At 45.6% G+C, this 17,837-nt stretch overlaps 1 protein-coding gene across 1 annotated transcript in view; it reads right to left on the bottom strand.

Moving 5' to 3' along the window:
- The window catches only part of HEMK1 (HemK methyltransferase family member 1), a 27,285-nt gene extending 11,692 nt beyond the window's left edge, over positions 1–15,593 (bottom strand). The window contains exons 1-3 of the mRNA XM_010022067.1: positions 15,345–15,593; positions 14,788–14,879; positions 12,785–12,878 (exon numbers count right to left, since the gene is read on the bottom strand). Of these exons, the coding sequence (XP_010020369.1) occupies positions 12,785–12,878; positions 14,788–14,879; positions 15,345–15,593 (435 nt within the window). The remainder of the gene's footprint in view (positions 1–12,784; positions 12,879–14,787; positions 14,880–15,344) is intronic.
- Between the last annotated feature and the right edge of the window lie 2,244 nt (positions 15,594–17,837).

Below are 17,837 nucleotides of genomic sequence, written 5' to 3'. Positions count from 1 at the left end.
GCTGAAAGAGCCTGAAAGTGTAAGTGAAAAGGAAAGGTTTGGTTTCTTTGAAAGTGTAAACATTCTGTAGTTGTTCCAGTAACTTACTTCTTCAGATCAGCTTTTCTGAGCCCTTGCCAGTTTCAACTCCGCTGTGTTAGGCCTTGCTGCAGGCCTTTCCGGCAGGCTGGCTCTGCCAACAATAGTCTTTCCGGAGCCATTGGCTCCTCAGCTTTCTTTAGGCTCCCTTTTGCAGCCACAGCCTTTTGGGGCCTTCAGGGGATTTTCAGCACCAAGCACCTTCAATTGTTTTCATTGTTTTCTCTTAAATCTTCTCCAGATGTTGAGCTGGGAAGAGCCAGAGATGCCCATGCCTTTGCTCACCACATACTCAATGTCAATAGACTTCATGCTTTCTCCAGATTGTACTCTCTGCCTTCCACAGCTTTCGGTGTTCACTCCTCAGCAATGAGCTCTCTGTACTCATACCCAAAAGCCCAAGAGGAAAAGGAACCCACAGGCTGGAGGGTGCTATTCCAAGAGGCCTCTCTCAGAGGTGTGTCATTACAAAGTTCAGTGACTGATAGCTAAGGCAGCCTCAGGCAGGTGTGAAGAGCCACATTACAGTGCCCTACCCTGGTCACCATGTTGTTACTGGCACTGAGTTTTGCTACAAGCCTCCAAAGTCACGTATTCCTTGTTGCTGCTCTGGGATTCCTTTCCTAGACAACTGTGGAGGAAAACATTTTTACAGGGTCCCAACAGGACTGTGGAAAACCATTAGAGGACTGGACTACCAGTGCTCAAATAACATCAGGGAAAAGTAAACACCTTATCTACCCACTTTAGTGCAAAAATGGCTTTTGCTTTTCAGCGAGCAGCTCCAGACGAAGCAGTATGAAAACACTTCTGCCCTGGAGACAGCCAGAGATCGTAACTGCAGCTGGTTTGGGGAAGCAGGTGCTGATGATTCCAAGATCACAGAAGAAAAGCCACCCAAAAAAATCCTGTTCAGCTACTGACTCACTTTCTAAATCCCAGCCATTTCTGGTCACTTACAAACATTTCCAGGAAACCTCTACAGGAATTCGTCAGAACCATCTGTCTCCATGGCTGATCACAGAGTAGCATAAGTTACTGATTACAAATGTCCAAATGTAACTTCCTTGCAGTAGAACTATTGTCACCATTGATTAACTTCCTTAAGGTTTACTGTTAATAATTTCAAGCTTGTAGGTTTTAATGGAACTTCTACTTTACTCATTCCACAGAGAAAATATTTTTTAGAATATTCCTATTGAAATAGGACTGATTTCCATTTTTACCACACATATTAAAAAAGGAATGCTGATATTACTTAGGCTTTTGTATCCCACTTCCTCACTCCTTTGCCTTATTGCCTGGGCTATTTCATGTACTTCTTACTGAGGCAAAGGCTAGTTCACTCATAACAAACTTGTTTATCATAATAGTTATTAATTAAAAGAAATTAATGTGACAATCTAAGGAAACTACAGCCTTTTCCAGGTATTGGTATCTCGCTACAACCAAAATGTTCAATAATTATAAAAATAAATGCATTTATTAAATAAATTGTCTTGACAAACAAACCACAAGGTTTATTCTACCCGGAAAATTAGGAAAATAAATTACTAGTACAGATCATTCAATGTTGAATTAAATTTGCAGTTATGCAGTAAAAGCAAGAAGTAAAACCACACCCAAATGCACTGGAATAAGACATTTTGTGATACCATAGCCCTTAACTTACAGCTTTCACACAAAACCCCAATTTCCCCAACATCTGCAGAAGAATCAGGATACCCCAGCAAGCATGATCTAGGGTACGTGCAGGTAGCTCACTGCCACTAGGTTTCCTTTTCAGAAGTCGTGAATGATTAAGTTATCCAAAACTGATCCAAACCAGTATTCTGCAGATTGTTCTCAGTATTTGTCATCTTTTAGCAAGCAATCCAGTCAAAATCTCCAAGATGTCACCACTTGAAACTGATAAATTGCAGCAGTTAGCAGAACACAGCAGAACCACTTTCAAATCCCATCTTAGGAGATGAAGTATTTCTGGTCATGCATTTTGGTGTTCATACAAAGACTACAAAATACCCTGCAGAGACATTCGCTACCTCTGTGCAAGAGTCTGACTAGAACCACAGGGAGGAGCAATAGAGACAGATGGTGCTCAAAAGAGATGCCAGTCCGAGACACGGATAAAATGGAACAAGAGCAGACGGCCAAAGGCTGTGGTCTTTGTGAAGGATACCCCACATCTTCTCAGACTGAGCAGATCCAGAGCACAAAAACCTGCTAATATAATGCCATCATTGCTAGAAGCCATCTTAACTATCAATTTGATCACTAGCTCTAAAGGTTGAGAGATGAAATTATAAAAATTCCATTGGGAAATAAAAGGAAACACTTCGGCAACCAAAGGTAATTAATCTTTGGAATGTGTTAGGTAAATTCTCCACAATGTGGCGCACTAAACTGAAATGGCAGGTTGTCCAAAAGGGCTTACTGTCACCCACACCATTTACAGGATTCAATACATCCTTCGCTACAGAAAAAGGCCACTTTGGATAAAACAATGACTTGAAAATCACTGTGTCTCTATAGTCTCTAAAACCAGGAAAATGAGATAACTCACTCAGGTGCCTTGTCCCTGCAACATGCTGAGCACTTCAGTACCTTTTAACACTTTTATCCTCACAACTCCCATTTTCCAGAGGAGCAACAGTAAAACAGTGACTATCCCATACTCCTGAGGGACTACAGCAGAGCAGAGCACTGAACCCAACGCTCCAGAAGCCTCATCCAATGACACCACTTGAGACTATAGGAACGGGTGCCACAAACTCCAGTTAGGAACTGGCAGGTCTACAGTTGTGTGAGGGCAACTGACCTGCCGAAAAGCAGAAGTCACAAAGATCAGAACCAGATTCCCACATCATCTAAACAAACAGTTCTTGGCTGTGCTTGAATTGTCTTTTTGGTTTTATTGGTGTAGATAAAAATCTGTAAATATGAAAAACCCATAAATCCAAAGCACTGTATTAAGGAGTAAGTAAAATCATAAATTAAAAAGCATCTTAGAAATATGATCCAGTTCCATATATGCCTACGGCATGTTAACCACTGCATAGGAGGAATGCTCAACTCTGGATTTATTCAAATTCACATTACTGCTTACAGTATGTGTCATTATTGCCAGTAACAACACAGCCTACACTGAAAATCCTACAGGTACTGGCAGACCTACTTCTACCCTGGAACCTGGTGTACACATATGTGGGTACAAGTGTGGTATTTCTGTGAGAGTGGGAAAATGGAACATTTCATAGATCTTTTCTCTCCCAGTCTCTGCAAGAAGCAACTCACCCCAGCAAATACAGACTTGGAAAGAATGGAGGGACTGAATGGCAAACAGACAGAAACAGAGAGAAACTAAAATCCTCTCTCTGCACATTTCATGCAATAAACGGGTATACAGAGATGCTAAAGCAGCCATGAGGAAGAGCTAGAATTCACAAGCAAGGTAAGCTCAGTAGCCACTGCTGTTCCTGGGAGCTAACACTGCTCCCCAGCCATCCACAGCTTGCAGGATTGCCATGTGCCCTTCCAGGGCACACCAGCAATACCAGCCTGCTCCAGGGCCTTTTTGTCATCTGTTTCAGGCAGACAGCATGACAGTCAGGGCCATAGGCTGGGATTAAGAACTGGCCCAGCTCAGAGCTCTGCAGAGTTATTAGTGTTATTGAATCCCAATCTCTCTCCCTGTTGCAAACTCCCCTTGCACAGTGATAACCAATTAACCTCCCCTTCTCTCCCATTTTAAGGATTTTGTGTGAATGAATACTCAAGAGGATGTCAAGCACACCAGCCACCTCTGAAACCTGTGTGTTCATGAGGCTGGTAAGCTAAATGCAAAGTATCAGGAAGGGTTTTTGCATTGCACTGGGCTGGAGGTGATGCAGGCATCAAGTGACGGGTTTTCAGGGACCTACATTGTGTTGCTTAGCACAAAACATAGTGGGGAGAAGGTATTTAGACCCTCTGTGTCTTTGCCAGAAGTGAATTTAGTAATCTACTGGGAAAAATGCAGGACATCCTTGAGAGGGAGAGGGACATCTAGTCCTGACTAGCAAAGGAAAAGCTTACAAAGACTAGAAGAGACCTATTAACTGCAGTTATACAGGGGGGACAAACAGTTGCCCCCTATGCTACTTAATTTCAAGCACTCAGAGGTTCTCAAGCTTTTATCTTTTAGCCAAGCCACTCACAGCCTGCTCTCACCTTGTGATTCCAGGAAGTCTTGCTTCATTGCCAGATTCACCCTAAGCTCATGCTGTAATTTATTTGGTTTCCCCCCTCCCATCTTCTCTGTTGAGTGAAACACAGGACTTTGCAAACACCTCCAGCTTCCCATGAGCCTCTGCCTCTCCCTTCCACCCACAGCTCCTGGTCCCCAACCTCCCTCCCCCAGCACACACTCATGTTCTGACAGGTTCTTGGTATTACCCTCCCTCCCTGCGGCCAGGTCTCTAGTTCACTGTATTTCTTGGAACCACAGCTGTACAGAGAAAGCATGAGGACAGCGCCTGCCAGCACCCAAACCACAAGCTCCACAGCTGCGCGGCTCCAACCAGCAGACAGAACAAGGTCGGGCAGCTTTCAGCACCAAGACAGTTGGGACGAAACAGCAGAGATTCCCGGCGCTCAGTGGTGGCTGTACAGCTGTGCAGAAGTCCAGAGTTGAGGCAATCACATGCCACAGCCCAACAACAGTGAATGACCCATCTGATGTTTCTGTGATTAAAAGTATGAGGCTAAGAAAAACAAGAGGAGGGGAGGAATGGGAAAGGCAAGGGTGGAGGTCACAAATTCACACTGCACTCCCTAGAAGCACCCTTTCTTTGTTCCCTGCATGCACTGGGGAAAACAGGGAAGACAAGGTTCCAGGGGTACAAGCCAGGGTGGCAAGAAGCTCTACTTCTCAGGTTAGCAAACAAGACAAGGAAAGAAAGAGACACATGAAAACCTGGCTAACCTCTCTGCTGGTACCTCTCTGCTCTCGCACCCTTCCTGGGAATGTTTTACTTATTTGTGTGCTTTCCAGAAACTTCTGTTCTCAGAATCCAGGACTTTCCATAGAGCCTGATCTGATATTAACCGAATCACCCCTCCCCTCCTGTTTGTCCACTTGGCTGCCAATCAGCACATGACAAAACACTGGGAAGCCAGGCTGGAAATGTAACTTCACAGCAATGGCCCTAGAAGACCACTGCCACGTACCTTCCAAAACTAAGCCATAAGCCAGCCCAGTGCTTAGTGGGCAGGCAGGCTAGGACAGTTTTGTTCTGGGCTCTTCTGCCTGGCACCACAGTAGAGAAGAGAAAGTGTTGCACAAAGCCTGTGAAACTCCCCCTATACACACAAAGCAAAACACCAGAGTAACTCCAGAAGGAGCCACTGATCCTGAAAGAAAAGGTAGCTTTAGGCAGAAGCAACGACAGACAAACAGGTAAAGGCATGTATTGAGCAAGGAGTTTGGTTTCTGTCACACAACTGGAGCAGCTCCTAAGTGTCAGGGCACATGCCAAGTGCTGTTTCATCTGTTGGAGGAGAGGCTGTGACAGCACGAGAAATGACCCTACCAAACGGCAGCAACCTTTACAACCCATACATAGAATCATAGCATGGTTTGGGTTGGATGCTAGTGCCCAAGAAAAATTACCACAGTTGTCATACCTAAACTTGACCATGCCCAAGAGGGGCAAGAAGAGTGGATCAAAGGTGGCGTAAAACGGCTGTACCTCAGGTCTCCAGCACAAACCTCTCTCTATGCACATCTCTCCAGAAGCAAGGCACCTTGTTTCTCTGCAGATACCGGTACTGATCACTGCCAGATACAGCATGTGGACAGAGGCACTGGTCCAGCTCACTAATCTCTAGCTCCCAAATTCCACTTACTTGGATATCTGAAAGAAGCTAGGGTAGGAAATGTATTTTTAACCCCCCATTCATGTGGAATTCTGCTTGAGTCCCATCCTTCCCATAACAGCCATTCTATAGCTTGTTTTTCCTCCAGTTCCTAGTCCTAAATCCTGCTCTCACTGCTGATAAGCTAAGCTACTCAGCTGAAACTCACAGAAGTAGAGACACTTGTTGAATTGGAAAAGAGAGATTAAAAAGCTAAAGACTTTCCAGAGCTCTTTTAGGGCCAAAAAAAGTAAATGGATTAACACCACAGAGATCTGTGAGATTGTACTAGGAAAGTCTATATAAGTTAACCTGGGGAACAGGTTTGTTCATGGCTTAAATCAGCTGTTGTTTTCCCTGCTTTCAGCACATTTTAGCTTTAAATTTATGGCTTTGAGTCTGTCCTGGAAATCACCAACTTCGAAGTAATCCTCTGCACTAGCACAGCCTCTTTTTCTCACATAGGAAGCCATGAAAAAGCATTGCCATAGTTCCTCCTGGCCAGTTAGCCAGGAATAACCCTGTTACTTCCTTCATTTCCATCTGAACAAGAAGAAATCTGTCCTGGGGAAACATCCTGTCCTCATTAGAAAGTGGCCAGCAGCAGAATCCTGCTAAGCTCCTTCAGGAATTAATAACCCTCTCTGTTATAGATCTGCACCTTTTCTTCTCCCCTGCATTTACAGTGCTCGTTCTACACTTGTCTATGAAACCAAAGAGACTTCTGTTATCAATTTTCTGTAATTAACCCCTAAGATTGTCTTTGATGAGCTAAACGGTCTTTCACAACAAGGCAGATTGTTTCAGCTGTTAATCCACCTATTGGTTCTTCTCCAAACCTAGTTTTCTATTTCTTTCTCAGTAGCAACTTAAATGGACATAACATTTTTGTGGCTATTCTGCTACCGCAGTACACAGATTATTTAATCCTGCTACTTGTACTTGGCAACCCCATTAACACACGCCAGGATCACATTAACTTGCTGAGCAGCCCATTGAAAACAGTTGCTTGTGGTCAGCCAATATCCATTAAAGCCCCAAATCTTCCTCTGAGCACTTCTGACACTGAGAAGAGCTGCTTCTCTGGCTTCTGAGAAGCCCCTCAGCCACAAGGCACAGGCTGGACTATTTGTCTCTGTATATAAAATCCTATTAAACATTTGTGCCTAGTTCAAAGGGCAATTCCAACTGCTCTGCAGCAACAACAGGCTCCCTTAGTCATTCCCATTCCCTGGCCTCTGTGCCACAGCCCACTTTCAGAAAATATGTTTTCCCCCAACAAACTGATACAGTATTGCCTCTCACAAGGGCAAATCAGATGCATGTGAGGCCACAACAGCAACGCTCCAACTTCAGCACATTTGTTTACAGCTACATTTTGCAAGCAGCAGTTCCTTTCTGATCTATTAAATAATGCCCTGTTGCATTTGTGTTCAATGTACTGTATAGGACTCTATATATATTTCAAGAAAGGACCTTATGCTACATACAAGATAGGAAACCATTATCTTTTTCATTTCCCAAAGTAAGTGACTCAGAAAGAAGCAGCTTCCTCTGAGGACACAACCAGTCAGAGGCAAAATCACGAAAGAAAGGCCAATCTCCTGTCTCTGGATCAATGGCTGTACTCACTGAACACTGACTTTTTGCTCTTTCCAGAAAGTAACCACCTGTGGCAATGAAATGAGGGAAACGAAATCACATTCTGCATCAAACCCTTCCTTTCAGCACCAATTAAAACAGGAAATGTGCACACTGCATTGACATAAAGCACCCTGCACTCTATAGATTTGCACATATATGTCAGGAAGCCAAAAGCCTCCCTTCTGTGAGTTCTTGACCTCCTTGAAAGGTTAATGATTATGTCTAGCTAGAAGTGAGGTTAAACTTCATGAAAGCTTTCTCTGAGCAAATCTTTGACTAAAGTGCTTTCCTAGAACACCCCAGCACAATGACTGCCGTTCAGCTGACAGATGCAAGTGCACAGCAATGGTTTATTGAGCATCTTATCATGGGAAAGAAACAATCTATCTTAGGAAACAAGATAAAAGCTTGAAAATCATAAGTGGAAAAAGAATTAATTAGACAGCAACAGGACTACAAGTTACAAATGCTATAGAGAGCATCAATGGTTTATGTGTTATACAGTGAGCAATAAGGGCTTTCCTGTTCAGTGAGCAGGCAGCACCAGAAACAAAGAAAATACTCTTCCCACTTACAACACAAAATTAGAAAGCTTCACTGTTGGATGATGTCATGGAGGCATCATCAGACACAGATGACTCAAAAGAGGATTAAACAAACGAATAGAGGACAGATCCGTTAGTGATTATGAAGCACAATGGCCCCAAATCCAGCTTTGGCTAAAACCAGCCCTTAACTGCTGACTGTCAAAAGATGGGGGGGGATCCTTCCATACCTATCTTTTCCCTTGTAATTTTGCTCCATCTGCTATAAGTCTCAGTCACACCCAGCACATTGAACTAGACTGAACTAGATCCCTAAAGCCTGATGCACTAAGTCTTTATTCATGCTCTCACAGAAGTGTGCAGCCATGATCTGTTTTGCATGAATGACTACTAAAAACTGTTCAGAGTGGCTTTTCCCTAAGATGTCTCCCAGGCTAAACATTCATCCTCACCCTACAGTATCCCCCTCACAGAACAGTTGACTGTCCACATGACACAGCTACCACAACAAAGCCAAGACAGAAAAATTAAGTAGGGTCTGAGCTTGTGCTGAGATCACGACAGGTCAAGGAGGTGTTACAGGGCTTGAGGGGATGGTGGGACTGTGACAATCTTCCCAAGCAGAACTGGAGCTCTCCTCCCAGCAGCTTCCCTCCTGCAAAAACAAAACCTCAATGTCCAAGAACCTGTCTCTACCCACACAGTAGCTGCAAAGCATAAAAAATGACCATTTGTTTCCAATGAAGAAAATAAGCCTTCATTTGCTTTAAAACATGGCATCTGAGAGAGGAGGGGATCAGGAACACCAAAAATCCTATCATAATTAATACGCAATAGAGCCACCAGGAAGTCCGCGAGCGTAAGCCTGGAGTGCCCTCTAGGGGTAACAGACTGGTGATACCCCAAACTACCTCTTTCAGAAGAGTCCTGGACCAACCCAAACCTTTCCTTAATGAAGTCATGGTGAGGCTTCATTTAGCCTCTACTTGCCTCGACAAAAAAGGAATTATGTATCCACGGCCGGCTGAGTTCTCCTCTTTGCCCTATTTTTCCTCTGATCCACAAGGCTGATGCCTCAGTTGTAGAAGCCCTTGCTTTGGGAAAAGGACTTTCTTCCCCATTAATATAGTGACTGAGCAATGCTGAGACAGGCATTCCTTGACATGACAGTAAAACTCACATAACAAAGACAATTCACAAAGCTAAGCACACGTCTAAACACCTCCCCAGTGCACAAGCCTGGCTCTGATGGGCACATGAGGAAAGCAGGCAGGCCACCGAGCTCCACAAGCCCTCACAAACCCACTGAGCACTTGCAGCAGTGAGTCCAAAGCTTTAATCACAGAGGGCTGGGTAACTGGGGGAAGGTGAGACTGCGGGCTGCTTACCAAAACTGTGCCTCAGCACAGCATGGCTGTGCTCACAGGAGTATCCATCAGCCCTGTGCGCCGAGAAGTTATGATAGAACGCAATCAGCTTTGTTATCCCACTCCCAGAGCAACAAGAGTTGCTAGTTTCCTCATTTTGGCTGCCTTTCCCTCCCCACCTGGATTCCCACAGAGCAGAAGATCGAAGCCACATGTGCTGAAAAGATTTTCCCAGAGGAAGCAAACAGGAAAGGGCTCAGTTACCAGAGAGAACTTAATAGACTCCAAAGGGGCAAATTTCACACAGGGCAAAATTACGCAGACAACTGAGCTTCTCTTTGCATGTGTGTCTCTGTCCCCAGGACTGAAACAATGCTGGTGGTTTATGTCATACTGTGTTTAACTTCATGCCATTACCAACGCGTCTGGGAGCAAGTCATAAACCTTCTGTTGTAAACAGAATAAAATGTGCCTCATAAAAATGGTTCCTCTTCTTTTCAGACCCAGAGTCAACAAGCAGCAGCATTTACAGAAGGTACATAAATGTAACTAGGAAGCAAATTTTGCAGCTGTTTGTGTGTGTGCACACTAACGAGTCAATTTAGGGAGTCACATTTACTCAGCCAAGGACAAGCCAAACCATGTGGCCTGTGTGTGCAGTCACAGATAAGCAACTTGACCTTGGGCTATCAATGTTGATAATGAACTGCTTCCTAAAGAGCAAGGATTATTTACAGACATTATCTGGGGAAAAGTTTCAGCACTATTGGTTTTAAGAATGCTGCAGACAAATCCTAAATAAGAAAGCAACAGATGCAACTAACTTCAGTATTTTTGAAAGGAGCTATTTCCACTGCCATCTTAAAAGTCCAGTGAAGCCTGCAAAAATTACTCTGATGAAACAAAACATGGGCAAACTCCAATCCAAACACACCACATGCAGCTTCTAGGCAGAGATGATCAACCATTCCTTGCTAGCAGAGGGAAAGGATCTGGGCACCAACTCACTCTGTGCAACAGGTTACACTCAGCACAGGGTTCCTGGAAGCAGCACATGCCTAAAACAATGTCCTGCCAGGTGCTGCTAAATAGCTGGATGTTGTCCCTGTGCTCTTCCTGTCCAAGTAACAACCCCAGCGTCACATCACAAGAAAACTCTCAGCTGTCAATAGAGCTCCATTCCTGAGCCACCCTCAGAAACTCCTAGCCTTCAATAATAAATGTGCTAAAATGTGCCTTCATAGGAAGTACGGTGACACATCGTATAAAGTTTTCCCAGAGAGACAAGATTTAGGTCAAGCTCCTTTATGCTACATTTTTGCACCAGGGTATGTTACATGGTTTCAAACAACGCATGTTACACTGCACTGCATTTCAGCATGGGCCAGTGGAGATGCTTTTACCAAAACCATGCTTATGGGCACAATTAACAATATTCTGAAGCATTAGCCACCCCAGCTTCCACTCCACAGGCCTTTGTTTGAAGCCTGGCACTGCATGGAGAGAATTAAAGCACAGCACCAGAGGAAGCCTTGCCAACAGATGTTCTGACTTGCAGAGCATGCACGTTCTCCCTCGTTTTAATGCTCACGTCGTATCCATGAATTAATGGGGACTTAGAGGCTGGAAATACTCTCTTGAATCACCCCGACCAGAAATACTGTTGGCAATAACAAAGCTAACCATGGCTGGGCTCCAACTGGCAAAACTTCCTTAGAGCCTTATCTCCAAACTTAATCACCATGGAGTGATCACAGCCAGACACAACAGAGAGCTCACACCTTCTCTGGACACAAGTGTCATCACTATGACTTAGGGCCCAGCCGGCTCTCAGTGAGGTGCTGCTGATGCCCCGTACTAAACCAAGGCTCTGGTTTTGAGTTTTATTATACAGGCTGAGACGAGAGGATGTCTAAGTGTTGATTCCCACTAAACTGTCCAGAACCCTCTAATGGATTTTAGTAGCACCCTCTTCTTCAGAGGGTACAACGGAAGCACAGGCTGTCTGTGCCTTTTGACTTTTGTGTAATAAAAGGTGTCAGATGAAGGATTCTGCAGACTGCATCCTCTCCAGTGAGCCACAGCTTTCTTCACACGTTTCCCATACTAACTCATCCCCAGAAAAAGCAAAGGCAGTCTTCCCATCTCAAAGCCCACTCAGTCCTTGACATCTCTCCTGATACTGTCAGTAGGGGATATTCTGTCTGAATGAGCCTTTTCATTCTTTTTACAGCATGAGCCCCTCCTTACAGACACCAACACATTACAACAGTCACCAAGCAGCAGGCAAAAGACTGAAGAAATGGCTGGCAAACTGAAACAGGTTGAAGCTTATGGGACTTCTAAAAGGACAAGCCACGGAGACCACTTCATCTGCAGAAGTTAACACAGGCTCCAAAAGAAAACAAATTCTCAGAAGAAAACCAAACCAACCAAACAAGAATAAACTAACAAAAGCTAAAGCCTCCTGAGCCCTAGTAAACAGAAAGACTTCCTTGCTAGGATAGTCCATGAGCTGAAAGTTAGGCTACTGTCTGAGAAAGTGTCATCATGTAGGTATTAGACTTCTCCCTAGCAGCAGGAACACTGGGGAAACGGGAAAATGGAGTTTTAGCACATATGGCTGCCCTTCACATTCTTACAACTGACATTCATATTTCATTCCAGCCCAAGTCAGAACTTACCCTTCAGCTTCCAGTGTCTGTCTAGAACATTGTGGAGCCTTCAGACAGGTGGTAACTGCAATGTCTTACTAGCCTGCACTGTTTTCATCTCCAAGTGGACAAACAAGTTCCCGGGAGTCTGTTACCATTTTCCAGTAGCAGCTTTCCACTACTGCAGGATTTTACTAACAACCTTTGGACAACTTTGAGATTCTTATCCTTGTACTAAAGTACTATGCCACTGGGGATATAGCAGCATAGGGTTTGAAATTCCAGGAATCATTACCACAGCAGAAATAAGGAAAGAAAGCCAAGTCATGGAAAGAAAGCCATCAATGGAGATGGCTCTCTATGTAATTAAGTGATACACTACCTTGCAATATCTCTTGTTTCGAGCCAGGAGGCAAAGTCCATCAGTTCCAAATCAGAAGCTAAGAAACCCCCTCTATTCTAAAAGAAGTGGAGTGATATGACCTCCTCATCACTACAAGCTCATGATACACAGGATGCCTTCACAGCAATGCTATGATTGCACTGTATGATGTAAGTCATAGATTCAAGCCCACCCCCACCATGTTCCCTGCATTCATACCTCTGTTTCAGGCCGAGGAATAAATACTGGGGGTTTCATCTTCAGAGTCAGGTCCTGAAAGTCCCACTCACCAAGTACATACTGCACTGGCATTCTGTAGCAGGCAAAAGCAAGTGCGAACAATTCAGGAGTACACCCCGTAACACAAGAAAAGCTCCCAATACCATGCTTACCTCACTACTAACACGTCGCCCTTCTGAGGGTGAGCACCTAGACACCCCTAACGCTCTCAACTGTGTGTGCATGTACACTTTAAGGGAGTTCCATTCCCACAAAAGAGTTTGCTATCATACACTGGACCCAGGGAACTACAGGCCAGTCAGCCTCACCTCGATACTGGGGCAAGTGATGGAACTTGTCCTACAGATTGTTTCCAAACATACTAAGTATAGGAAGGTGACTGGTAGTAGCCAGCAAAGGGGAAATCATTCCTGACTACCTGATAGCCACCCATGACACAGTGACTAGCTCAGTGCATGAGGAAAGAATAATAAAAACTGTTTATCTTGATTTTCCTAAGGGTTTTGATACTGTCTCCCATAACATCCTCATATACAAGCTGACGAAGTATGGACTAGGTAAATGAGGTGGGCTGAAAACTGACCGTACTGGAAGGTTTGAAGACCTGTGTTCAGCAGCGTGAAGTCCAGCTGAAGGCAGATCACTAGCGGAGTACCCCTGGGGTCAACAGTGGGGCCAATATAGCATAACATCTTCATTAATGACCTGCATAAAGGGACAGAGAGCACCCTTGGCATGTCTGCAGGTGACAGTGAATTGGGAGGAGTGGTCAGGATGGGTCTGCTGCTTTTCAGAGGGACCTGAGGAGGTTGGAGAAATGGGCTGACAGGAACCTCATGAAATTCAGCAGAGAGTAATGTGAAGTCCTATAGAACAGGAGAGATGTGGACACATTGGAGTAAGGCCAATAAATGGTCATTAAGGTGATTAAGGGATTGGAGCATCTGACATACAAGGAGAGAGACTGAGAGCTGGGACAGTTAAACCTTGAGAAGGGAAGGCTTGGGCTGGATGGGCATGAGAAGGAAACCTCATTAATAACCATATGTATCTGATGAGATGGAACAAAGAAGAAAGAGCCTGACTCTTCAATGGTATCCAGTGAAAAGATAAGCAAAGGGCACAGACTGAAATATAAGAAAATTTCATTTAAATCTAAGAATCACTCCCCTTTTTCTTTTTTTTTTTACATTGGGAGGGTGGTCAAACACAGGAACAGGCTGTCCAGAGATGCTGTACCACACCTATCTCTGGTTATGTTAAAAACCAAACTGGACAAGGCTCTGAGCAACTTGCTCTAGTTAATCATTTAAGTAGGGGGGGATGGACTAGATTTCCAGAGGTCCCTGTCAACCTCCATGATTCCATGTCTTTATGAATTTTGGCACCATGTTTTCAGCTGCTCTGAGGCATCATACCTCACTTCTTCATGTAGAACAGCAGGTATTTTTTGCAATCTTAAGAGCACTTAAGACACAGCAGCTTGCAAGCATGATTCCAGGTAGCTCCTTCACAGCAAAACCATTTAATTTTTGCAGTAAGAGAACCTTTCCTTCACAGAGCAACCAAATGGAGGCCAAATGGAGACCAAAACTACAGCAGCCTCTAAACACTGAGGAAATCCTGTTTCAAAGCCTAGAAAGGAAAACACAGCAACCCCACAGACCAGTATAGGGCTGGCAGCTGAAGACAGGAGGGGCCAGGGCTCAATTCTGTAAGCACAGAAGGGCTTAATGAAAATGTATCCAACTCAGAGTCAGTATGGTCAGTTTCCTGCTCCTCTGCAACACCTTAAATCCTGTTTCCTTCCAGACAGGACAGACAGGTAATTTGCTACCTGACCACAGCAAATGCCCATCAATTGAGTCACCATAGGAGACAAACACAGCATTGTCATTTCTGTCTTCCCTCTGCTGCCATTCTGGCTCATTAAGGCTGAAGGAAAACCCTCCAAAGGAATGACTGTAAGAGGATGCTCCTACCTTTCTAGTCGCTTGTTGCTCAGCTGCTGGATTTGCTCCTGCTGCACTGCTGTAAGTGGAGTGTGGAGGCTTTTGGAACTCAAGCTCTGAAACTGAAGACAAGGTCACATTAAAACCTGCCCACTTGTGCCACTAGGGCATCCTCTGCACCCTCCAGGGAAACTCAGTATTCTGAGAAACATATGCCAGGGACTGTTGGAAACCACAAATGATTAGGCAAACCTATCTGCATGCTTGGAAACAAACCTGTACAACTGTTTCTCTGCTACTTTTGTGGCTTAAAAGAATAAGTAAAATGAAGGACCATTTCACCAAGCATGTCAGGGTACAGTGTGGGTGTGTATGCCATGGTTTACATTTCATCTCTGCAAAAGAGGGCATTCAAGAGAATCCAAGTGTTCTATTGGCATAAATAAACTATGCCTCACCCTCTGTGCAATCTAAAGAAGGAAAAGTTGTTCTGCTTCCTGTAAGAGATAAAAAGAAAGGTAAGGGATTCAACCAAAATGATGAAGTGAGAGGAACACACAGAACATATTCTTTTCCTATTACTTAACTGTTTTTGCTCCCAGGACAAATGACACGATATATTCACTGGATTCTCGTGCTTCAGGGATCCCATTTGTCTCAAACACCTTCTGCCAGCAGTTGACCACATCAGTGGCAGTCATGACCCCAGGCTTTGCACTGCAGCTCTGCCTCAGAGACGACCGCTTCGGACTGAGGATTTGACTCCATCTCCCTGGCACGCACTGAGGTGAGAGACATGACACCCTCCTGAGCAGTGTGTGCGTGAGGCATCTCATTGTTGCAAAATCAGTTCCTGCCACCAGCTGATCTAGTCAGTGCTGAAGCTCACGGGACATTTAGTGCTACCACAAGCCACTGTGGTTGAGCACAGTCAGTGGATCTCCTCACGGCAGCACAAAAATGGCACTGGTTTGCAGCACTTCTGGTCTAGAAAAAGAGACAGGAAAACAGCCTGAATCCCTTGGGCTAGCAAATCACTGGTTCCCCTCTGACAAAATGCAGACTGCTTACTGTAATCCCAGCCCGCAGGTACAAAACCATTACACCCTAAGAATAACAAAGGATTACCCCAACAAAAGACTCAGGCGACAGCTAACCAGCTCTGCTGCCGCAATCCAGTTCTTTGCAGAGCTGCCCATCTCCACAGGCCAGAGTTACAAGGAGGCCAGTCCATGCCCATGGCAGAGCAGAAGCGAATGTGCCCACATACAGGCACAGTGCCTGTCCTTGGTCCCAGAAACCCACAGACACACCAATCTTCAGCTCCAGCCCTTGGCTCTCCACCCCACAAGTGGATCATCCTGCTTCCCTGCAGAAAGACCTTAAGTATCTCTTAGAGTCTTTCTTTTATTCCTCCCTCTGTTCATAAACTGCAAGTCCTGGGTTAGCGGGTGTGCACACAGAAGACCTTGACTCCACGGGTCTAGGGTCTTCCACACTGTCACCATCCCCAGAAAGCAGACAAGGGGCCACAAGGCCAAGGCTGAGCTGCTAAGAGCAGAGGAGAAAGAAAAGCTCACAAGGTACAATTAGAGGGAAGGGAAACATTTGAAAGGCCAGTAAAGGCAAACCCTGCCAGAAAGAAGTCAGCCTCTTAAAGAATAGAACAGGCAGAGCCAGACAGAAGGAAAACAAGATGACTGCGGGAGACAAAGGAGATGAAACTTTACAAAACAGCTGTTGCATATCACACTTGGAACTGTATGAGACAAACCAAATAACCACTCCACTTTCCTGCTGTGATCCATCAGAAATGAGGGCCTCCCTCCCTTCTGACTCACAGTCCCTGGGGCCACTGTGGGTTTCCCTGAGCAATCATTCCCATACCTCTACTGATGGCTGCTTTCTGTCACCCTTTCAGAAAAGCCACAACCCTCCCCTCTTCCAACTCCTGCAGAAAACCACCACACAAACAACTAAACAGCCCTGTAGGTGCTGCCCTGTAGGAGTGATGCTGCAGAGAGACTGGGGAGGCTGGGTCGGCTCCCACCTGGGCAGATGCCTGAACTCATCCCCTGCAGCAGCCCTGGACCACGCTGCACGGGACACATGCACAGGCAGCAGTGTGGGGCCTACCCTGCTCTTGCTGCATAGCAAAACTGTGGGAAGAGTCAGACCCTCCTGTGCAAAATCAAACCAGATCCAGAAGAAAGAATAGGGCATACTCTAAAGGGAAGGTCTCAAGACTAGCTTATCTGTTACCTCCTGGCAAACTGTGGGTGCTCAAAGAGCCTGAGGATTCCCTCCTTACCATCTTCATTACCCCCCAGCAGAGACAAGCAGCCCCTCTGAAAACTTGTCTTTATGCTATGCACAAAGAGTCTGACAGTTAGCTCCCCACTCCTAAGCTCTGGTTTGGGGATACTACCAAAAGAGGAACACTACAGGAATAAAACATTAACCATTAGTGTTAGGGAGGCAGTTAAATCTTCAATTTCCCATGGCTGGAACAATGCTGCCACGACTATCATTACTAATAAAGGAGACCAGCTACTAATGTGAGGTCCCTTGCATCCTGCTCTTGGTGCAAATACCTGTTTGCACACACGCCGGGAATAGATGTTCTCTGGTTTGGTCCCACTCAATAAAGTCCAGCACAAACACTGGTGGCTGCTGAAAGGCTCGGCCTGTCCCTCTCGGGCCCTGCCCCACCCTCCCTGTCCTGTTCATAGGCTCAGGCAAGTGTGAGGCCTGCACCGTACAAACCGGCACCTTTGTGCCACGGGCTCAGTACTCAGCTGGGCCGGTCCCTCACACGGATCCTAGGCCCGTACCGGGGTGCGGGTACGAGGCCCCACTTGCCAGCCAGGAAGCTGCCCATCCACGCCTCATTCCGGTGACCGAGCGGCTCTGGGGCGGTAAACGAGCCCCACAGAACACTGCTGGGACCGGAACCCGGCTTTCCTGCTAGATATCCCAGCTCTCCCAACACACGCAATATCCTGACCAAGGCCAGGCACCCCGCCTGGCACCGCGGCCCTGGCGCAGGGTCCCTTTACCTGGGCGGCGGCAGGCCCGGG

The sequence above is a fragment of the Nestor notabilis genome, unplaced genomic scaffold (genome assembly GCF_000696875.1).
Source record: "Nestor notabilis isolate BGI_N333 unplaced genomic scaffold, ASM69687v1 scaffold30909, whole genome shotgun sequence".
In the NCBI taxonomy this organism is placed as follows: Eukaryota; Metazoa; Chordata; class Aves; order Psittaciformes; family Psittacidae; genus Nestor; species Nestor notabilis.
Note: the sequence above shows the minus strand (reverse complement) of the source record. Positions and strands in the feature narration are given on the sequence as shown.